General features: G+C 46.3%; 1 protein-coding gene across 1 annotated transcript; it reads right to left on the reverse strand.

The window, feature by feature from the left end:
* Positions 1-6,188: 6,188 nt before the first annotated feature.
* Positions 6,189-7,253, reverse strand: LOC135885339 (leucine-rich repeat-containing protein 15-like). Its single transcript, XM_065413013.1, has one exon. It carries the CDS (start codon positions 7,251-7,253, stop codon positions 6,189-6,191), a length of 1,065 nt encoding a protein of 354 aa, XP_065269085.1.
* Between the last annotated feature and the right edge of the window lie 17,103 nt (positions 7,254-24,356).

Genomic DNA, 24,356 nt, shown 5'->3' on the forward strand with positions numbered 1-24,356 from the left:
ACAGAAGGAAAGAGAGTCAGGCAAGCCAAGCAAAGAAAGACACAGGCAAGTGGAGCCAAGCAAGGAAACATCCACTGAAGCCAAGCAAGTCAAGAAAAAAGCTAGGCAGGCCAATTCCTGAGGAAAGACTCAGGTAAACCAAGCAGAGAAAACAAAAGAAAGCCAAGAAAGTCAAGCCAAGTGTTGCTGGAACACTAGAAGTCTGCAACATGTCTGAGACTGAGTCTGAGTCTGAGCACTCTGGGGAGACCTCAACCGCAAAAGACCCTAAGGCCAAAATCACCCGTTCTTCCCGGGCTGGGCTGCAGTTCTCTGTCAGTCGCATAGACAGATTGCTCCGCAAAGGACAATTTGCAGACCGTATTGGAGCTGGAGCCCCAGTATACATGGCCGCGGTGCTTCAATAAGTGACTCATGAGATTGTGGATATTGCTGGGGAAGTCGCTGCACGCAGCAAGAAGCGTCGGATTTCCCCACGGCACTTGCAGCTGGCCATTCACAGCGACTCAGAGCTCAAGAAACTGCTGGGAGGTGTCACCATCTCTCAGGGCGGAGTCCTGCACTTAAATCAGCCTGTGGTTTTACCTTCCAAGAAGAGGAATGGCAGGAGAGCCATCAAGAGAAGGATTGCCCCTGCTCCTGTCCCTGTTAAGTGAGAACAGAGCAAAGGGGAGACTGCCACCCCAGATTTGGGAGAAATGACATTGACTTGATTGCAAGGCTCTTTTCAAATGCATCAGTATGGTCTAATAAAAGCAGTTAAAATGCCTGGTCTTCTTTTGTGAATTAATTTCCTCTTTTACTATCCTACAATTTTAAGGGATCATTCAGTTGGTCAGGTAGCTGCATTGATAATATGGTATAAAAGCCTAGAAAGATAGAACTCAATCATTTCATTAAGAAATTTACATCAGAAATTGTCTAAATGGTGTCAAGTATCAGAGGGGTAGCTGTGTTAGTCTGGATCTGTAAAAAGCGACAAAGAGTCCTGTGGCACCTTATAGACCAACAGACGTATTGGAGCATAAATGTCTAAATCGTGTAGATTCTGGGAGGTGATTTCTGTGTTTTTTACAGGCATTTCCCCCAATAGATTGAAGATTAGGAACATTTTTCCCATAGTGAAGTTGATGTGTATTGCATGTTTTGGGAAAACAGAAAAAAGAACAAACTCATGACAGAAAAATTTAATCCATTACACAGGAAGGATAAAGCCTATGGGCCTGTTTTTTCTTTTTGTTTTGTTTTGTTTTGTTTTGTTATTTTTTAGTTACCCCATTATAAAACCATTGACTTGTTTAGAGTAATATCAGATTTATACAGTGTAAGTCAGGCCTGCACAACTCGTAAAGCGGCGAGGGCCATATTACTCCAAAGAAAACAGCTGAGGGCCGAAACACCCCGGCCCTGCCGAACACCCCCCCCAGCGCCACCCAGCCCCCCTGAAACACAACACACACCCCCAGCGCCACCCGCCTCGTGGAAACAACACCTCCAGCGCTGCCGAAACCCCCCCCAGCGCCTCCCAGCCCCCCCCAAACAATCCCCCCCCAGCACCGCCCCACCGAAACAGCGGTATTGAACCTTGGTAATGTGTTATAGCGGGCCCCTAAGGTAGTATAATTAAGGTAATAGAAAACTGTCTTTTTGCTAGAAGTAGAATAAGATCTTCCCCCCACTTTTTAATCAATTGCCCTGTTGAATGAATGAGGTGTGAATGAGGAAGACGTGGAAGGCAGGCACCTCCAGACAGCTGCAACCCTTGGAGAGGGGATGGGAGCCAGACCAGATCAGTAGAACAGGTCAACCACCGACTCACCACTCGCCTCCTCAGCTCCCCTCCCCCGCCGCTGGCTCACCTGCCCCCTCCCCACTGCCGGCTCGCTTGCCTCCTCAGCCCCCCTCCCTCACCCGCGGCTTGCCTACTCACCCCCCCGCGCGCCGCACAGTGAGCCAACGTGGGCCGCATGCGGCCCCCGGGCCACATGTTGTGCAGGCCTGCTCTAGGGAGTTCCCCTTTCTCACTATATCTCCACCCTGTGGTGAGATATCCTTTTAGTGGCATAGGCCTCTGGCCAGGTCATGCATGGCAAGGTCCTTAGAAGTCAGCAAAGGCTTGACAGCATCCCCTTTGGGTCCACATCTTGGCATCGGGACCCTTCTACCTTCAGAGTGGTCCCTGCCAAGGGATAGATTTCTGTTGTTGTCCCCTCTTTAGGGGTTGGTAGGGAAGCCCAGGCCAAACCTTTTCACCACATTCCCATCCAGGGCCCAATGGTAGGCAGCTGAGTGCTGCACCTTGGTGTACTATGCAGCTGCTTCCTTGGCTCACTTCCTACCAGTGCTCTCTCTTCCCAAGGGGTAGAGTAAATAACTGAACACATACAAAGTTTCTGGCCTTGCAAATGTCACCGGTCCTTCCTTTGCAGGCTTGGTCAGGTCAGTAGCAGCATGCTTCAGGCAACAAGAGCCCCTGTAGTGCTCCTTCCCAGTAGCTCACCTCCCCTGGCTGCTTGTCATGGAGCTGCTCTGCCTCCTCCTTTTTAAGATCCTCCTCCAGCCTGTTCAGGCTTTGCAGTGGGGTGAGGCCAGGTGTGCCACAGCAGCTCCTTAACCCCTTCTTCTCCAGTGTGGGGTCTGGATACCCCATCCCGCTCATATACAAACATTTTTTTGTTAGGAAGGTTGTCTGCAGAGATTGATACACTCATGTGCAAAAAAAGAAAAATGCAGCATACCAGTCCAATTTGTGTGAGTATTAACATTTGATAGATGTCCCTGGTTTGTTAAATATGTGTAATCAGAGCTTTCACTCCATTTAACAAAATCACCAGAAACAAATGTCGTGGGTAGTGAAAAGAAGTTCACTCTGTAAATGCGAACACTTGGTTAAGTACAGAGATCTGATGATAAGATTAGTGCAGAATGGTTCTCTAAACAAATTGCTCACCCTTGTAATGATTCTCTTGTCTCTGATACTTACATGGCAAGGAACTGTAAACCTGTTACCCTGAAAAATGAGTTTTGGGGCACGGCTACACTAACCTGCCTATTGCCCCCTTAATCTGTTCTTCCCGAGGTCAAAGTTCCCGGGGTTGCTAAGGAAACGCTAAAGGACACGGATATAACCTTCCGATAAAGTAATTGACACAGGCAATAATCCTTCCAGAACAAGGTATCTTTTTATTAAAGTAACTAATAATCCCTAATATCGTGTATCCTAAAAATCCTAAATAAGGCACAAAATTCCCGAGACACAAATCCCTTATTGCATGTTAAAGAGCACTTATACTACAATAGCACGAAGTTCAAATATATTAAGTGAAGCAATTTGTTGCAAGTGGCCAGTTTGCAACAAATGGCTGACAGCAGATCTTAAATTGCTTTAAAGTTTACATAGATAAAAAACAATTAAAACACACACATACTTCGTGCACATACATATTAAATACTACAAAAAACTAACCTAAACTATACTTATACTAAAATTATAACTAAAAGAATATTAAGCTTAATCTATAAATTTGTTGCTGCTTTCCTTTAAAAATCAAATTATTGCTGCTGCTGTTCAGTGCCTGGTCAGTCAGTTCTGCTCCACTCCAGCTTTCTTTTCTCACTCTGCAGCCGTTTTTCTTTGGCTTCTCTTCCTGGCTTACCGGCTCTCCCTGCACGGCTCTCTGCCTCTCAGATGCAGCTTCTGGACTCCAAAAATGCTGCTGGCAGCTGGCCTTTTATGCTACATTGTAGCTCTTTCTTTATATAGATTCCTATTCCTAGCTAGTTACCTCACTTGCACATGCTCAGTCTTGACCATTACCTCAGAATTCTGATTGACAGGTCTGACCTTTAAAACAAGCTGTGACTGGTCTGAGTGGGTTCTGACCAGTTAGAGGCTTAGCTGACTGACCTCTCTGTCACCCCTTACTGCACATGTTCAATACTTGCCAATCTTGCACATGCTCACTGATGTCCTTCACCTCAGAGCTGTGGTTCTGCTGAGCCCACACCCACTTGGCTCTTTGCCGGGGCACTTTTTTAAAAGAAATCCTAAATTCTTACTGAGCATGCTCAATGGTCTGCAGCATCCATCTCAGAGTGGAGTGATTTCTGATCACTCAGAATAGAGATCAGAGATACAAAGTAGAGACTGGAGAGTTTTCTCTGGTAATAAACCCCTTGAAACTTCCTGAATAAATAAATAATTAAAAATAAGCAGCAGCATTTGTAACCAACTATTCTCCTGCAGTGTTGGAAACTGAAACAGAGCAGCATTGGGCTGGTATAAGGTCACTAGAAAGTGAGACTAACTAAAGAAAGTTGCCAAATCCTGCCTTGTTTTAAGGCAAGTTTGCAATGTTCTTGTGGCCCAAAGCTGCCCCAAAGCTTGCATACCTGGTGCCTAGACAGAGGGTCTCAACTGCAGAGAGCTTGTGTAGTGGCTTTGACACCATGCCTTCCCTACAGATAGTGTAGGGGCGTGGCTGGAGGAAAGGGGTTATAATTGGGGTGTCTTTGTATCCTGTGCTACCAGAACAAGGCCTGGAGGCTGTGTGTAGCCAGTGAACAACAGAGCTGCCTGAAGACTGCTCTAATATGCACTGGTGCTGAGTGATTCCAAGATTGGGAGGTTCCAAGGTGGCCTTTGTGTCCTCCCGCAAAACTACGCCTAGTTCTCAGCCCCAGATAAGAACCTGGACCAGAAAATGAAAACAGAGAAGCACATCAGTCCACTTTCACTGTCGAGGCTGAGTCAAATGCAACAGGGAAACAGCAGAACTGGTGAAAACAATCAACGAGATTTTCAAATTCATCCTGGTAGGGTTTTTTATGATGATGAATTTTCTTAGAGAAACAGACAATGAAAAGTACAAATTTATACAATTTACAGCTTGTGTAAATTCCCAAATACTGCATGCTTCACAGGACCGCCAAGAGAATTACATATCTATGCAATTTTACAACTCATTGAAGTTGCAAGACCAGACAATCCTACATAGGCATAACGTGCTAGGGTGGTGGTACCAGTAACAAAATAGGGGAAGACATACATGAATAGGCAGAGGAGGGAAGGAGGGGAATGCGGGGGGGGGGGGCAAGGTGGAATGGAAGTATGGCATTCTTTGAAATATCTCAATGTTTTTTATGCAAATTTATCTAGAAACACGAACCCTTTACAGTCCAAGAAATAAAAGTGAGATTCAGGTCCATTTGGTTGTGATAAGAATTTTTTTCCCAGTGTTGTTGCAGCTGTGTTGGTCCCAGGATATTAGAGAGACAAAGACCCGAAGAAGAGCTCTGTGTAGCTTGAAAGCTTGTCTCCTTCACCAACAGAAGTTGGTCCAATAAAAGATATTCCCTTCCCCACCTGGTCCCTCTAAGAATTACTGTTGTCATGAGTGGTCTTACAAACGAGGGTGATGAATGTTGTGTCATCTGCTTGATAGCCTCAGGCTACTCACCACACAGAATCCCATGAGGGAGAAAGAGTCTCTGGGTGGAATGATTCAGACCCTGATTCCATTTGGTTTTGGATTTTCGGTTTTGGATTACCTTGCCAAATGCTCACCTCTTGCCAGACCTCCAGGGGATAGGGGAGTTGCAAGAGAATTGTGGGAGGTGAGTTGCAATCACCTGCAGTAGTTTGATGCAAATCACAATCATGTAGGGCATAGTCTTCTTGAGCACTGTGGGTGTAGAGCAAGGCAGGGAAGATGAGAGGTAAAGAGATATAGAAGGCTCTGGAGAGGACACTCTATTTAAATAATCTGCAGTGACATGACTCAGTAGCAAGGCAAGAGCTTCTTTCTTTAACTATCGGATGTGATTTTTAACTTTGAGGTTATCCCTATAATTGGCAGTTAAGTTTTGTTCTTTTCACTGTAGTGGAAGGTTCGGTACAAACACTCTGGTGTCATGGAGCTTGTGCTAAAATCACAAGGAACAAGCAGCAGGCGTGTGTCTCCGGGGGCAGAAACAACCTGTCCAACAAGTCCCTTCTAAGGAAGTTGTTTCAAACTTTTGCCTTCCTTTCAGGTGAGGTTCTTCACCATCTGGCAGGACAGAGCTCAGGCTACAGCCACCAATGGTTTCTCATAACCATCCTCCAAAAGAAACCGCAAAGTCTGACCTAGATTGCTTATTACATGTTCAAGTAATAAAAGCTATGGAGAAAGGCCCTGATAGCAAGCTCAGTCTTGTGATTCGTAAGAGATGTCACTGTCCTCACTCCAGTGCTTGCCTGTCCTTTTCTTCCTGTTCCTCTCAGCCATCACAATAGCTGCCACCACAGTAATGAACACTGTGAAGGTAATGACGAGAACCGTCACAGTCTCTGCGACGCAGAGCTGGGTGTCCACTGATGACAGGGACAGGTTTCTCAGGACTTGCGGCTCCATGCATGTCATGTTGTCATAGTCATCCAAGATCAGCCGCTTGACACTGTGCAGCTTTGCAAAGACTCTCTGCAGGTCACAGTCGCAGATCCACGGGTTGTAGGAGAGCAAGATGTGTGTCCCAGGGGTCTGGATTGTTAGGAAGGTTTTGAATCGGATATGTTCAATTTCATTGTGCACCAAGTTAAGTACCGTTAGGCTGTTCAAGGATGTAAAGACCCCAGGGGCAATCGTCTTTATCCTGTTGCCCTCCAAGTTCAGAAACTCTAAATGCTGCAGCATGGAGAAGACCCCATTGTGGAGGTTCAAGAGGTGATTATTTTGAAGATGAAGCTGCCTCAAGCGGGTCAGACTCCGGAAGGCTCCCATTTCTATGGAGGAGATGTTGTTATTTTGGAAGCTGAGCTTCTGAAGGTTCTCAAAATGCTGGAAGTTCCTGTAATATAGTTCCTGGAGCCTATTATAGGACAAATTCAGCTCTCTGAGAGAACTGAGCCCTGTGGAAAAACTGCTTCCAAGCACTGTAATCTCATTTCTATGGATATCAAGCTTCTGGAGTCTCTCTAGAGAGCTAAATGCTCTCTCTCCAACTTCGGTGATGTAGTTCCCACTCAGAAGTAGAACTTGTAACTTCCATAGGGATCTCAGAACTTTGCTTGGAACAGAATACAGGTTACTGATGGACAAATCCAAGTGCTCAGTCTCAGGTGGGAAGATGAGGTTGTCAGTCACATTGACTCCAGAGCAGTTCACAAACTTGGCCCCTTCTTTGCAAAGGCAGATTTCCTGACATGGGTAATGAAATTCAGACTCGCCAAAGGAGAAGTGAATCCAAATCCAGATTAAATAGTGGACACGCATCTTCCGCCTCCTTGCATGTACTCTAGTGTATCTGTACAAGAGGAATAAAAGATGTAAGCATATGTTACAACTATATGTAGCATATTGGGCATAATATAGGAAGGAAAGCACATATTTCAATGTTACAGGCTTCCACGTGGCTTCCATTTCCTTTACTAGGTTAAAACTATTACACCTCTGCCAGGGGTGTATAGACCCTGTTCTACCATGGCCCATGCAGGGGTTATCAGGTTGGCTGGCTATCTCCTCAGCTGCAGTTAATTTCTGGGCAAGCAACAGCTGGGGGATAAGAAGGCTGCAGATTAGAGGGGAGGGACAAACTGAGGGACTAGGATAGGGTTACCATATTTAAAAAATAAAAAAAGAGGACACTCCATGGGGCCCTGGCCCCGCCCCAACTCCACCCCTTCCCTGCCCCAACTCTGCCCATTCCCCAAAGTCCCCGCCCTAACTCCCCCTCCTCCCTCCAAGCCATGCGAAAAGGGCTGCCCAAGCGCTACCGGCTTCACGGTTTGCCGGGCAGCCTCCAGACCCTGCGCCCCCGGCCGGCACTTCCCCAGCGCAGCTGGAGCCCAGGAGGGGAAGCGCCCAGCCGGGGGCGCAGGGTCTGGAGGCTGCCCAGCAAACCATGAAGCCGGTAGCGCTCGGGCTTCGGGGAGCCCCCATGCCTCCGGACCCTGCGCCCCCGGCCGGGAACTTCCCCTCCCGGGCTCCAGCGGCTCTGCTCCTCCCCTGACTCTTCGGCTCTGTTTAAGAGCCGAGCTGCCCGAGCGCTACCGGCTTCGGGCAGCCCCCTTGCCTCCGGACCCTGTGCCACCGGAGCAGAGCAGCTGGAGCCCGGGAGGGGAAGTGCCTGGCCGGCGGCTGGGGTCCGGAGGCAAGGGGGCTGCCCGAAGCCGGAGCGCTCGGGCAGCTCGGCTCTTAAACAGAGCCGAAGAGTCAGGGGAGGAGCAGAGCAGCTGGAGCCCGGGAGGGGAAGTGCCCAGCCGCTATTTTTCCCTGACATGTTTGGCTTTTTGGCAATTCCCCCCGGACGGGGGTTTGATTACCAAAAAGCCGGACATGTCCGGGAAAAACCGGACGTATGGTAACCCTAGACTAGGAGAGAAGACTCCTTCAGCAGTAGACTGACAGGAAGCTGTCCAGCATTTTGGGCTTCCAGTGAGGGAGAATCAGAGAACGTGAGTCTAGAAAAGGCCTACAGGAGAGGTGAGGTAGGAAGCAGCCCAGGAAAAAAGCAAGCAATGGTGAGGAGCTGGTCCCAGCTGAGTAATGCAGGGTCCCTGGGCTAGAACCCAAAGGCGTGGAAGAGTCTGGGTTCCATTACCATCTCCCACAAAGGTGATAGTAAAATGCCTTGAAGCAAAGGGGTCAGGACTCTGCAGGGCCCTGCAATTATCCACCCTTTGCTAGGACTCCTGGTCTATCAGACTCTTTATTGTCCCACAAGGGGAGAGACTATACATGACTTGGCCAGAGAGCTGGAGTCAGAAATGGAAGCTACCTGGCACAGGGCCAAATAGCTGTTGGCATGGTGGGGGGAAACTGAGGCAAAGTCACTGCGACACTTCCCACAGCCAGGAGAGGGCGCTGGCTGGCAAAGGCACCCCTGGACAACATCTTTGACAGCTAGGTGAAAACAGCAGATGCTAATGGCTACATCAGATATTTCTCAAGATGGACAACACACAGTGGTCTTTCAAAGGATTCCATTTAAGCATTTATACTTAATGAAAGAGAAGGTGGGGGGAAGGGGAGAGAGATATTGTTCATTTTGGATTATACTTATGGTGATTTTCAATTATTTCTGTCTTATGCTATACTTTTTGGTGCATCTGAATTCATTTCTGGCTTAAATTTTTCCTGCACAGATATTTGTAATAGTTACAACAACAACTAGAGTTGCCAACTTTCTAATCGCATAAAACTGAACACCCTTGCTCCACCCCTTCTCCAAAGCCCCGCCCCCACTCCCTCCATCCCCCCTCCCTCCATCGCTCGCTCTCCCCCACCCTCACTCACTTTCACTGGGCTGGGGCGGGAGGTTGGGGTCCGGGAGGGCTCCAGCTGGCGGTGTGGGCTCTGGGGTGGGGCCAGAAATGAGGGGTTCAGGGTGCGGGAGGGGGCTCAGGGCTGGGGCTGGGGTGTGGGAGGGGGTGCAGGCTCCAGGAGGGCGTTCTGACCTGGGGCAGGGAGTTGGGGTGCAGGAGGGAGTTCGGGGTGCGGACTCCAGCCAGGCAGCGTTTACCTCAGGTGGCTCCCGGTCGGTGGGACAGCAGGGCTAAGGCAGGCTCCCTGCCTGCTCAGGCTCTGCGCGGCTCCCAGAGGCGGACAGCATGTTCAGCTCCTAGGTGCAGAGGTGGCCAGGTGGCTCTGCATGGCGCGTGCTGCCCACGCCCGCAGGCACAGCCCCCAAAGCGCCCATTGGCCACGGTTCTCAGCCAACGGTTGCTGTGGAGCCGGCACTTGGGGCGGGGGAGCAGTGCGCGGAGCTTCCCTGATTGCCCCTGCACCTAGGAGCCACAGGGACATGTTGGCCACTTCCAGGAGTCACGCATAGCCAGAGCAGGCAGGGAGCCTGCCTTAGCCCCACTGCACCATCGATCAATGGTGCTGACTGGAGCCGCCAGGGTCCCTTTTCGACCGGGCGTTCCGGTTGAAAACTGGATGCTTGGCAACCCTAACAACAACAACATTGGTGTAGGAATCAGCAGGCCTAATGGGGTTAACTGCACTATAACACACAAGGCAAGTGTTGTAGACCAGGAATTCTCAAAACTTCGTTACAACATTTCCCAGTCACCATCACACAGAATGCATTTCCTTATATAACATTTCTCTGGGAACTGCAGCAACTATTGACATGGAAAACAACATCAGGAAAACATTTCATTTTATATATCATATATTTGTAGGTATGTCTTAACTAATGCACTTCACCAGCTGCAAACGAGACAAGCCAGCACCCTGTAAACAGCTGGCTTCTAGTTTGAGAAAAAATGTCTTAGACAATCATGTATTAGGTCTTTGAAAGAGCTCCAAGCTAGGGCCAGTAGCTTGGTAGTCAGAGCTCGAACCTGCAGATCATAGCTGGTACTCAGCACAGCAGACCTGGGGGTCAGTGCTGACTTAGGGAACTGTGACTCCCAATCCCATGGCTTCTCACCCACCTGGCTACAAGGGTCTGGGAATGCTGCTGTGGCAGTGTTTAACCCCAGGCAAGGAATGCCTTATGTCACTCAACCATGACCCCTTGAGCTAATTGGGGAGCAGCATAAACAAGCTCCAACAGTCACCTCTCCTTCTACCATGCTGCATTTACTGTCTTTGGATCCACAAGTCTTGAGATCTGGAATCACTGGAGTGGCCAGGGTCAGAAACACAGCTTTCTAAGTAAGTCATGTTGAGATCTCGGAGCAGGAACCATCACTACCTAAACAATTACTGGAGGTCTCTTACCTACTTATTGGAAAGAATGTACATTGTGGTCTTCTGCTTGCTAACATCAACAGAGCTTATCAGCCGAGCTACAGCTTCATCTACTTGAAGGGAAATAGGTTACTCAGCACTTAGCAAAGACATAATGGTTACATTTAAATATTAAATGAAAAAATATCTGAACACCAGGGTGTAATCATGGTAATCCACCTTTCCACCTGCAGTTAAACCTGCAAGAGCTCCCTGCACCTCAGGAAACCTGTTTTTATTTTTCCTCCTCTCTCCTAGTTTTGTTAGGGGTGGGAGAACCTAAAGTTGTTTGGAGTTTCATCTAATTAAGCAGATCTTTTGCAAACTCTTTAGTGATACTTAGTACAAATATTTTTTATTTTCTCTCCCTCTTCTCCATTCTTGCCTTCTGACGACCTGGTAGGTTGGTTCTCAGGGTCCGAAAGGGGTTTTATTTGAGGTGTAAATGTAATCTTTATTGTACACTGTGCCAACTGTGTACCCCAAAGCAACACCCTGGAACCCCCATATTTACTAGTGTTATATAATTGCAACAAATCTTGTACAAAATATGACGTATAGGGTGTCTACAAAATACACCTCTACCCCGATATAATGTGACCCGATATAACACGAATTCAGATATAACGTGGTAAAGTAGTGCTCTGGTGGGGCGGGGCTGCGCACACCGGCGGATCAAAGCAAGTTCGATATAATGCGGTAAGATTTTTTGGCTCCCGAGGACAGCGTTATATCGGGGTAGAGGTGTATGTTATGTAGGGTGTCAATGGAAAAGTTATGGTTTGCTGAATATGATTACCCTATTTGTATGCATGTATCATTTTTGTATCTGAAATTATGAATATTGATTATGTACCTGTATTTCAAACGTGTTTGCTCCTGGGTAACACCCACAAGGTAGTTTACATCCAATCTAGCCAGCACATTGTGGATGAACCATTCAGGATGATGGCCCATTAAAAAACACAATAGGCCATGGAAGATTATCCCCAGCTGATGGGTTTTCCTGTGGATGCTTCAGCCAGTATATGGATAATGGCTGCTATGACTCATCGAAGCATGCAAGGGCATGTGACCAGATCATGTGATACTGGACTCCATCTTGTGCCTGTACTTTTCCACAAACTGTGCTGAGGACTTTGTTTGAAACAATGAAGTTCCCTTCACATGGAAAAAGCTATGAAAGGGGGAAGTGACATCATCACTTGGCCTCACTCCCCCTCCCCCCAGCTCAACACCTGGAAAGACATCTGGAAAACAAAAGACTTGAACTGGCAAGGTGGTCCCAGGCAGGAAAGAAGGAATGGAAGATTGGTGAACTGTTGTACCATCAGGGTGAGACACTGCTTGATTCAAATCCTGTCTAGTTTATGGAACTTAGATTGCAATTTTGTTTTATTTCTTAGGTAATCTACTTTGATCGCAGATGACACAAAGCTGGGGGGAGAGGTAGATATGCTGGAGGGTAGGAATAGGGTCCAGAGTGACCAAACAAATTGGAGGATTGGGCCAAAAGAAATCTGATGAGGTTCAACAAGGACAAGTGCAGAGTCCTGCACTTAGGACGGAAGAATCCCATGCACCGCTACAGGCTGGGGACCGACTGGCTAAGCGGGAGTTCTGCAGAAAAGGACCTGGGGATTACAGTGGACGAGAAGCTGGATATGAGTCAGCAGTTTGCCCTTGTTGCCAAGAAGACTAATGGCATATTGGGCTGCATTAGTAGGAGTGTTACCAGCAGATCGAGGGAAGTGATTATTCCCCTCTATTTGGCACTGGTGAGGCCACATCTGGAGTATTGCATCCAGTTTTGGGCCCCCCACTACAGAAAGGATGTGGACAAATTGGAGACAGTCCAGCGGAGGGCAATGAAAATGATCAGGGGGCTGGGGCACAACTTACGAGGAGAAGCTGAGGGAACTGGGATTGTTTAGTCTGCAGAAGAGAAAAGTGAGGGGGGATTTGATAGCAGCCTTCAACTACCTGAAGGGGGGTTCCAAAGAGGATGGAGCTAGGCTGTTGAGCCTTTGAGCAGGGGGTTGGACTAGATGACCTCCTGAGGTCTCTTTTAAGCCTAATCTTCTATGATTCTATGATCTGTACACTTATTACTTATAATCATTAAAAATCTATCTTTCTGTAGTTAATAAATCCGTTTTATATTTTTTACCTAAAACAATATGTTTGAAGTGCAAAGCGAAATCTGCTCAGGAACAGGGGCTGGTGCATAGTCCTCTCCACATTCAGGGAGGGGTGGACTGGGTAACAAACTTACACGAGTCAGGCTTTTGACCAGCGCAAGACGGTACAGCTCTGGGGTACACAGCTTAGCCAGTCGGTCCCCAATCTGTAGCGGTGCAGGGGAGCTGGGGGGAACTGGCAGGAGCCTCTCTATTGTTGGTTCATGAGTGGCTGGTGAAAGCATTCATGTAACTGCAGCTGGGTGTGTCGCTGCTTGTGTGGGGCTGTGTAAGTGCAAGACCTGGAGAGGACTGCAGCTGGTCACAGCCTCAAAGTGTGAGGGGGGGCCCAGATTGGTATGACAGAGGGCTCAGCGGTACCCCAGTTCCAGGTTGCGTCCCGGGGAAGTATGTCACACACACCCCATTAAAGGGCCCTTTACGCTGCCAGCATGGTGTAAAGGGGCCTTAGTGCAAATGAGAATGTGCCCTCTAGAGTCCAGGGCTCAGCACTTCACAAAAGCTACAGTGAATTCACAATGTTTCCAGACACACTAACAATCTGATGAAGAACATTGATTCATCTACTAGAATTTTCTAACTGAATAGCAGAGAAGATATATTTGGAAAGAAAGAGACAGATGTTAATGAAGGATTAGCACAATTAAGTTATTTTCATTCCCACTGCTGCTGAACCAGCATTTCACACAGAGAGGTGTCTGTTGTGTTTGGCACCGCTAGCAGACGGGACGCAACACTGTTATTCTGTTATCTTCTACGTCTGAGCCAGCTGTCTTCGGCAGGATTAAATGTACCTAACAAGTTTTGCAGTGAATGGGGTTCAGAGGAAGGATTCGAGAGGTCTTTCTTCCTAGTTGTGGAGATGTATTGTTTTCAATAACAGCGCCGCTATCTCCGTACCTTCCTAACAGCTATTGTTGATGTTTACGATTTGTTTACGGTAGTGCTCACAATGTGGGAAGTGCTTTCCAGACAGGCATTCAAAATAAGACAGTCACTACGCAGAAGAGCTCCCAATCTGGGGGTTATTACACTGTGGAATAGTCCCCCAAATGAAATAGCAGAAACCTCATTAGTTCAGCTATTTAAGACTTCACCGGAGAAGACACTAAAAATGTACTGGAGGATACAAGGCCCAGGAACACGGGAATGGGTATGGTAACCTCAGAGAAATTAGAAATGGAAACGTCCCATTTGGTTATTATCTATGGAAAAGCAGAAGGGGTAAGGATACTGCTCTTCTATTTCCATAACAATGAGGCTAAAAAGAAGAGAAATGCAAGCAGGCTCTGTCTTCGTCATAATCAAATGATGTTCCCAACTCCGGTAAAGAAATATTTCACAGGCTGATTTCCACTGACTTGCACGCTTTGTTTTTTAACTCTTAGAATCAGTTGCAATTGTTCTCTCCCCAGCTTTAAAGTAGCTCTTCTGCATCCTTCACTCTTTTCCACAAGAAAAGCCTGATCAGCCCAAAGCTACTAAAATCTGGAATGCCCCCATTTTGTGCAGTTGAAACTATGATGCTTGTTAGACACCTCTTCAGCTTGAGCTGTCTTAAAATAAAAGGCACAATTATTTTCTTGGCTCTGGATTGCCAACATTTTTTGCAAATAGAAGCAGAAAGAATGATGCATGCTGTGGGTATATTTACACTGCAAGCCCTGACACTGCAAGGGACAGTCTTTAACTCTGGTCCCTTCAGCATCTAGCACAATGGGGCTCCCAAGTAAGTCAGCGTCTCTAGGTATTCTGTAATGCAAATGAGCATCACCATAATAAATGTTCTGCAAATGTTGAAGTCTTGATGCCACCCTCATTGGATCAGAGGAGAACGTTTATAGGAAAGTAACCTATTTTCTCATGAAGCCAAAGGACCCCCATGCCTCACAGAAAATAATTCACACATATATGAATACTAAATAAATCTGTGTTGGTACACTTGTTTTCTCCCAGCCAACATTCATGGCTAGACATTACAAATAACTTTGTCATAAACAAAAACACAAACACACTCGTTTTGCCTTTCCAATGCCTTGTGAGGAGTATGGCACCTGGTAACAGCAATTAACTAATTAGCTCCTGCTGGGTACAATAATAAATATAACCCCCCATTAGAGATAATAATCAGAATTATTAAATTTCATCCTCTGGATCTGAAATCTTTGCCTTGTAAGCCACATCCTTCACAGTTATGCAATGTGTTTTTACCCCACATTGGTGCATGCTAGAAATTCAAAGAGTCCTTACCTTTCTAGTTGCCTGATACTCTGTCTGCTGTGCCTGTCAGGTGTCTTTCATCCAGCAGCGAGAGCTGATGGAAAAAACAGAGGTGGATGGTGGAAGTGTTGAATGCTGCTGTACTCAGAGACCTGTTGAAGTGTATGTGTGTGTGAGAGAAGGGTTTGGCTAGAAAGGAAAGTGTTAATAATTCAGACAGCTGGAGGCAGGAAACTAACAAAATGACGCTTGCCACCTGCCTCTCCCTGCAAACAGCTTTCATCTCCTCACCAAACAGGTGAGACCTTAATATACACAGAGCTTTCAGAACTTCCCAGACATCTTCTCTTGCTCTACATTGTACATTTCCACATAACTTGTGTCAAGCAAGCAGCTCCTAGACTTCAATCTAATTCAAAAATATACATATGTCCCTTTCCTACTCTAATATATACCTTCCACAAGAGGAGTACAAGCCTGAACACCAGGCACAAAAAACACTCCCTGAGCTTTTTAAGTGTACAGATCACACCTCTATGTTATATACCATGGCCCTGATCCAAAGCCCACCGAAGTCAATGAGGTCTTTTCCACTGACTTCAATGGCATTTGGATCAGCCCACAAGGGTGCAGGAGTGTATTAGGACATTAATTAGAAGATGCACATAGCAAAAGATTTTTGGCTAAATCCTGTCCCACCACAAAATAACTGGGTGCAATTCCTGCCTTGATATGTTCTAAACATCTTACACTGGATGTTTTACTATTGAAAACCTTGCTTTGGAAATGTACCGAGTGTGTAAAAATGGTAGGTTGTAGCCTTGGTATCATTCTGAACCTTTCGAGTAGACTCGACGATTGGCTTTGCAAAATAAGGGAACATAACAGTGGGAAGTCTAGCAAGTATCGGAGGAAATTGTGTCCACTCTAGCTCAGCAGTACATTTGCTTGTAGTTTGTGGAGCACGCTCTTTGAATAAGCTTGCAAATGACAAGATTGTATTCCATGCAGAGCACATTCATGGATGTGAGCTAATTGTTGAGGACCCAAGTGCGGCTCTGCCGTAAGCCTCATATATGGGGCATTGCAACTAACTGGGAATAATTTTCCCTTTGCTCCAGGGAGAGGTGCCCTGTGGAAACCGTATACCCAGGCACTATATATTCCCCTGGTGGACTGTCCCTGCTGTGCTGGTTGGTGCACTGGGAAGAAGAGCCAAGACACTTTCCACCCCCCAATATGGTAGTCGGATAAATGGCCTTGCAGACACTGCTTCCATGCTCTACTGCCTGCGATGTGGGTTGCTGACACAGGGGAATGAGGGGGAAACATATGCACCTATACTGGCATGTAGGATGGACCACATCTAGTTGCAGAAGACATTAGGGATAGGATATCGAACTAGGGCTGTGCTTGGAGCTAATGTTATCTGCATAGCTGAGTTCCAGCTAGGGCTTTCTCTTGCTGGTAAATATTAGCTTATCTTCTAAAAAAGGGTTCTGTACACAAGGTACATTTGTGCGGTGTCTAAAGGCTGCTGAGCAAACAAACACTTGACAATGACAGGTGCCACATTTTGGGGACTGGCACTCAGTGAGTCTAGTTGACGCATAATATGACCAAATACATTTTCCTTTGTTTCTACGTTATGGTTCCTAGTGCTCTCATGAAGGGCAGATATAAACGATCAATCTAGCAGTTATAAGCCATGTGCAGTGCTGAACTCTTGCTTTCACTGCAGTTCACGACCTTCACCACTCACTTGACTCAAAGAGGATAATTAGAAATCATCCTATCTAGTTTCAGAGGCTTACTTTCCTTACCTTCCTTTAGTTACACTCCCGTAATTCAAACACAATGGGCCACTGCTGTTCCTCCACTGAAGTCAGTAGGATTCCATCCGGGAAGACTTTGGTCCAATCAGTCTCATTGCACTGCCCTTAGTCTGCACATGCACAGATTGGTTCCTCTGGTTAGGATGTGTGGCTCCCTCAGTTACATATCTCAGTGCACAGATTAAGAGCTCCAAGCATGTATCTGTGCTGGGCTGTGGGCCGGGCTGGATTATCTGGTGCATATATCATGCCTTTCCACATGACACACATGGTCTCAAACCCAGGTCATAACATAAGAACAGCCATACTGGGTCAGACCAAAGATCCATCTAGCCCAGTATCCTGTCTTCCGACAGTGGCCAATGCCAGGTGCCCCAGAGGGAATGAACAGAACAGGGAATCATCAAGTGATCCATCCCCTGTCTCCCATTCCCAGCTTCTGGCAAACAGAGGCTAGGGATACCATCCCTGCCCATCCTTGCTATTAGCCATTGACAGGCCTATCCTCCATGAACTTATCTAGTTCTTTTTTGAACCCTGGTATAGTCTTTGCCTTTAGAACATCCTCTGGCAGAGAGTTCCACAGACTGACTGTGTTGTGTGAAAAAATACTTCCTTCTCTTTTGTTTGAAACCTGCTGCCAATTAATTTCATTTGGTGACCCCTAGTTTTTGTGTTATGAGAAAGAGGAAAGAACACTTCCTTATTGACTTTTCCCACACCAGTCATGATTTTATAGACCTCAATCATATCCTTCCTTAGTCATCTCTTTTCCAAGCTAAAAAGTCCCAGTTTTATTAATCTCTCCTCATACAGCAGCCGTTCCATACCCCTAATCATTTCGTTGCCCTTTTCTGAACTGTTTCCAATTCCAATATATCCTTTTTGAGATGGGGCGACCACATCTGCACACAGTATTCAAGATGTGGGCGTACCATGCATATATAGAGAGGCAATATGATATTTTCTGTCTTATTATCTATCCCTTTCTTAATGATTCCCAACATTCTGTTTGCGTTTTTGACTGTCGCTGCACATTGAGTGGATGTTTTCAGAGAACTATCCACAATGACTCCAAGATCTCTTTTTTGAGTGGTAACAGCTAATTTAGACCCCATCATTTTATATGTATAGTTGGGATTATGTTTTCCAATGTGCATTACTTTGCATTTATCAACATTGATTTTCATCTGCCATTTTGTTGCCCAGTCACCCAGTTTTGAGAGTTCCTTTTATAGCTCTTCGCAGTCTGCCTGGGACTTAAGTACCTTGAGTAGTTTTGTATCATCTGCAAAGTTTGCCACCTCATTGATTACCCCTTTTCCCAGATCATTTATTAATATGTTAAACAGCACGGTCCCAGTACAGACCCCTGGGGGACACCACCATTTATTTCTCTTGATCTTGAAAACTGACCATTTTTTCCTACCCTTTGTTTCCAATCTTTTAACCAGTTACTGATCCATGAGAGAACCTTCCCTCATATCCCATGACAGCTTACTTTGCTTAAGAGCCTTTGGTGAGGGACCTTGTCAAAGGCTCCCTGAAAATCTAAGTACACTATATCCACTGGGATAACCCTTGTCCTCAAAGAATTCTAGTATACTGGTGAGGCATGATTTCCCTTTACAAAAACAATGTTGACTCTTCCCCAACAAATTATGTTAATCTATGTGTCTGACAATGTTATTCTTTATGATAGTTTCAACTAGTGTCCCCAGTACTGAAGTCAGGCTGACCAGCCTGTAATTGCCGGGATTGCCTCTGGAGCCCTTTTTAAAAATTGGTATCACATTAGCTATGTTCCAGTCATTTGGTACAGAATCTGATTTAAATGATAGGTTACAGACTACAGTTAGTAGTTCTGCAATTTCACATCTGAGTTCCTTCAGAACTCTTGGGTGAATACCATCTGGTCCTGGTGACTTATTGCCGTTTAATTTATCAATTTGTTCCAAAACCTCCTCTAATTACACCTCAATCTGAAACAGTTCCTCAGATTTGTCACCTAAAAAAAATGGCTCAGGTTTGGGAATCTCCCGCACATCCTCAGCCATGAAGACTGATACAAAGAATTCATTGAGTTTCTCCACAATGGCCTTATCGTCCTTGAGTGCTTCTTTAGCATCTTGATCATCCAGTGGCACCATTGGTAGTTTAGCAGGCTTCATGCTTCTGATATACTTCAATTTTTACTTTGAGTCTTTGGCTAACTGTTCTACAAATTCTTTTTTGGCCTTCCTCATTATATTTTTACACTTCATTTGCCAGAGTTTATGCTCTTTTCTATTTTCCTCACTAGGATTTAACTTCCACTTCCAGAGGGTTCCTGCAGGGGGGTCATCACACTCCAACCCTCCAACCAATGGCAAACTGGCATCATCTAGAACCAGGACTCCTTGAAACTCAGCTCAGATAGGAGGTTCCACCCCAGGACCCAATTGGTGGAAGACCAGAGTGTTGCATTGGTCCATTCCCCCTGCTTAAGATAGAAAGAGGAACAGGAAGTTATCCATGCAATTTAGCTCCACCCTGCTTTGGACTGCTTAGCAGTGCTCACTTCCTGATCCTGACCTCATGGTTTCCTGACTTGGCCCTGATTCCTGGTATCTGACTCATGGCTTCTGATCTCCGGTTTGTCCCTTGATCTTAACCTCCTGGTATCTAACTCTCAGTTCATGATCTTGGCTCCTGACCTTCTGGTTCTAAACCCCAGCTGGCATGGGACCCCCTCTGCCCCTATGCTCATCACTAGGCCTGGCTGCCTGTGTCCTGGCCCTGACACACTGCTCAACAAAGAGATAGCAGAAATAGAAGGGGCCAGAAATGAACAATGGATATGATTAGCAGCATGGAAAGATCTCCACACATGGAGAGACTGAAAAGATTGGGGCCATTTAGTTTAGAGAGAAATAAAATAAGGGGATATGACAGAAGTAAACAAAATAATGAATAAGCTTTCAGATACTATAGTGATGAGCATGATGTAAGAAGCAATATAGAAGAGAAGAAAAGAGAAGAGGAAAGGTAAATCTCACATACTTTATTACACACCAAATAGCCTATGGAACTCACTGCAACAAGATATTGTTGAGGACAAGAATTTTGCAGGATTACAAACTGAATTATATAGAATAGCCATTTGCATAGATAAAAAATGTATGAGGGACAGAAACATTTGTGCTTTAGGACCAGCCCCTAACTGACAGAAGTTAAGAAGCAATTTATAGGTAAGTTATTCCATATTGTCCATTACATCGCTTCTTACACCTTATCATAGAATCATAGAATATCAGGGTTGGAAGGGACCTCAGGAGGTCATCCAGTCCAACCCCCTGCTCAAAGCAGGACCAATTCCCAACTAAATCATCCCAGCCAGGGCTTTGTCAAGCCTGACCTTAAAAACTTCTAAGGAAGGAGATTCCACCACCTCCCTAGGTAACCCATTCCAGTGCTTCACCACCCTCATAGTGAAAAAGTTTTTCCTAATATCCAACCTAGACCTCCCCCACTGCAACTTGAGACTATTACTCCTTGTTCTGTCATCTGGTACCACTGAGAACAGTCTAGCTCCATCCTTTTTGGAACCCCCTTTCAGGTAGTTGAAAGCAGCTATCAAATCCCCCCCATTCTTCTCTTCTGCAGACTAAACAATCCCAGTTCCCTCAGCCTCTCCTCATAAGTCATGTGCTCCAGCCCCCTAATAATTTTTGTTGCCCTCCTCTGGACCCTTTCCAATTTTTCCACATCCTTCTTGTAGTGTGGGGCCCAAAACTGGACACAGTACTCCAGATGAGGCCTCATCAATGTCGAATAGAGGGGAATGATCACATCCCTAGATCTGCTGGCAATGTCCCTACTTATACAGCCCAAAATGCCATTAGCCTTCTTGGCAACAAGGGCACATTGCTGACTCATATCCAGCTTCTTGTCCACTGTAACCCCCAGGTCCTTTTCTGCAGAACTGCTGCCTAGCTACTCGGTCACTAGTCTGTAACAGTGCATGGGATCCTTCCGTCCTAAGTGCAGGACTCTGCACTTGTCCTTGTTAAACCCCATCAGGTTTCTTTTGGCCCAATCCTCTAATTTGTCTAGGTCCCGCTGTATCCTATCCCTACCCTCCAGCGTATCTACCACTCCTTCCAGTTTAGTGTCATCTGCAAACTTGCTGAGAGTGCAGTCCATGCCATCCTCCAGATCATTAGTGAAGATATTGAACAAAACTGGCCCCAGGACCGACCCTTGGGGCACTCCGCTTGAAACTGGCTGCCAACTAGATATGGAGCCATTGATCACTACCCATTGAGCCTGACGATCTAGCCAGCTTTCTATCCACCTTATAGTCCATTCATCCAGCCCATACTTCTTTAACTTGCCGGCAAGAATACTGTGGGAGACCGTATCAAAAACTTTGCTAAAGTCAAGGAATAACACGTCCACTGCTTTCCCCTCATCCACAGACCCAGTAATCTTCTCATAGAAGGCAATTAGATTAGTCAGGCATGACTTGCCCTTGGTGAATCCATGCTGACTGTTCCTGATCACTTTCCTCTCCTCTAACTGCTTCAGAATTGATTCTTTGAGGACCTGCTCCCTGATTTTTCCAGGCACTGAGGTTAGGCTGACTGGCCTGTAGTTCCCCGGATCCTCCTTCTTCCCTTTTTTAAAGATGGGCACTACATTAGCCTTTTTCCAGTCATCCGGGACCTCCCCCGATCGCCATGAGTTTTCAAAGGTAATGGCCAATGGCTCTGCAATCACATCCGCCAACTACCTTCCTAAGTAGTATCTGGTGCTGGCCACTGTCAGAGAGAGGATACTGGCTTAGATGGACTTTGGGTCTGATCTGGTCTAGCTATTCCTAACTTTCTATGCTAGCAAGAAGACTTGAAAATACAGGGCTAGATGCAGCCATGGCACATGTCCACTGAAGTGAATGGAAGTGAGTCTGCTTATACAATGGAATATGGCCCTTTCAGTTGACACAGAATTTTTTTTTTTTAATTTTTACTGTTTTCAGCCCATCTCTGCCCATCCACTCCTTCCAGGGCTGCTGCACTGCAGCTTTCAACCCCTGGTTTCTGTTTGCTCCCAACCTGTCTTGAGGCGGTGTTAAAGGTAGATCATATATTGACAAACTACTGTCTTTTTAAGTTGCTGGTATTTTCCCCTTCTATTTAACTAATTTGCCTTTTTTTTAAATGGAAAAGGAAAAGATCCTGTTGCTGCAAGGTCCCGTTGTAACCAGGGACGGCTTTAGGAAGTGCGGGGCCCGATTCGAACAGTTTAGACAGGGCCCCGACAGGGATGACTAAAAAAAAAAAACCACGTAAAAAAAACACGTGGGGCTTGTACTCACCGGGCCGCGCTCCTAGTCTTTGGCGGCGGGTCCTTCACTCGCTCCAGGTCTTCGGCGGCACTGAAGGACCCGCCGCCAAAGTGCCGCCAAAGACCCGGAGCGAGTGAAGGACCCCCTGCCAAAGACCTGGAGCGCTGCCGGGTGAGTAAAAATTAAAAAGGTGCCTCTAGCCAGGGAAGGGATTCTCTGCCACTTGCCCCCCACTCTGGGCGGCCCTGCCACTGGGCGCGGGGCCCTCTTAGGCGCGGGGCCCGATTCGGAGGAATTGGTGGAATTGGCCTAAAGCCGGCCCTGGTTGTAACAGATGGCAATTTCCTGCAATATCCTGAATAAACCTTATTGAATTAATTGTAATAGCTTTGGGGTCCTTTGTATTAAAAGTGCAGTTGTTTGTGTATTCTTGCAGGGTTGTATGTAACTTTTCTAAGGACGTGAGTAATGTAAATGTTAGGCGAGTCAAAGAACTTTTTGGGACAATACATGTGAAGTGGGTTTCATAGGAGGTACTTGGGAGGCCTTTTTAAGCTATGCCCTGGGGAGAGACCCATTGTCTACTGACTACCTGCTCCTGGAAAGGAGCAACTAAACTTTTCATGCCATGTGCCAGTTCTGAGCTGAGGCTGTTATCATAGAATCATAGAATATCAGGGTTGGAAGGGACCTCAGGAGGTCATCTAGTCCAACCCCCTGCTCAAAGCAGGACCAATTCCTTGACCGCAGGAGACCTCAGGGGGGAGCAGCATGGGTTGAAGTACTTACCTGCCGGAGTCCAGGTTGGGGACAATGGGGCGGGCGGAGGGGAGAATCTCTGGTAAGCTTATTAGCATGCAGGTAGGTTCTTTTATTATTGTAATATGTTTTCTCTGCAATGCTTATAGCATAAGAATAAATAGGCTTTGCTGTGTGGTAACTTAGAACTGGGGCATTTGCACTGTTCATCACCTGAGGGGAAAGGCAAAGCAGGTCTGCTTAGGCAGTGTGACTTTGCTGGTGAATTCACAATATAATCAGGGAGCTGTGCAACCTGGAAATACCCTGATCAGAAGGGAATGAGATGCTTGTCTCCACCCAAGGGAGGTGACAACCAGGGTACCCTGGCTCAATTCTAGTTGCCCTGAACCATGACACCCAACACAGCAGGGATTTTAGAGGTACAAAAAGCAGGACATTAAAGTTTGAGTTCCCTTAGTGTCCACAACTTGAACACTTTGCACATAGATATTAAAGCAGAACCGACAGAGTAACCAAGACGATGACATAGGCCAACGAGGGATCAGCTGAAAGAGTCTATTCCAAAAACCAAAGCTGGATCTCCTGGAGGACAGGACCATCTGCACAGAGACCATGTACCCTTGTTCTGGCCCCCACTGTGTGGCAGTGTGCTCCCACAAGAGCCGTGCTATGAGGGACTCCTGCTGGTGAGAGCCCTGGAGGTCCTTACTGGTCAGAAGAGATATTTAAAAGCAGATTGGAGTTTGGTAAATCCCATGGGGTAGGGAGGTGAGTGTGCCCCCAGGTGATGTTACAGCGCTATCCTGCACTGCAGATGAGGCACAAACTGGGCACAACACCAGGTTATTCCCTAGCTTCACTCTCGGAAACTGCTGAGCCATTTTGACCAATCTTATAAAACACAACAACCTGTAGGCAGACACGTGGCATGGAACATTCAAGCCTGGACAGTTAAAGCCTGGCAAAGTTATAAGCAACTTAAAATAGGGTCTCATCATGGGAAGTGTTGGACAGCCTTAATAAAGGTACAGCCAGTCTGCTTATCGTATATGTAAAGTTCTTTATATCACATGCAAAAATATGTTAAAATAACATTATTAAGATCGCAAAGTCAAGCACTCAAACATTAGGAAGTACTAGAATTCATGTAGCCTCTACAACTTTAATTTGGCCTCTTTGTGTGTGGTCGTTAATTACATGGTTCACGTACTATTTTATCCAGAGGGCCCCTGCCTCCTTCAGTGCCCAGGATGGATAACTGCTCTCTGAATGAGCAGCTCTTTGATAT

The sequence above is a fragment of the Emys orbicularis genome, chromosome 11 (assembly GCF_028017835.1).
Source record: "Emys orbicularis isolate rEmyOrb1 chromosome 11, rEmyOrb1.hap1, whole genome shotgun sequence".
Classification (NCBI taxonomy): Eukaryota; Metazoa; Chordata; order Testudines; family Emydidae; genus Emys; species Emys orbicularis.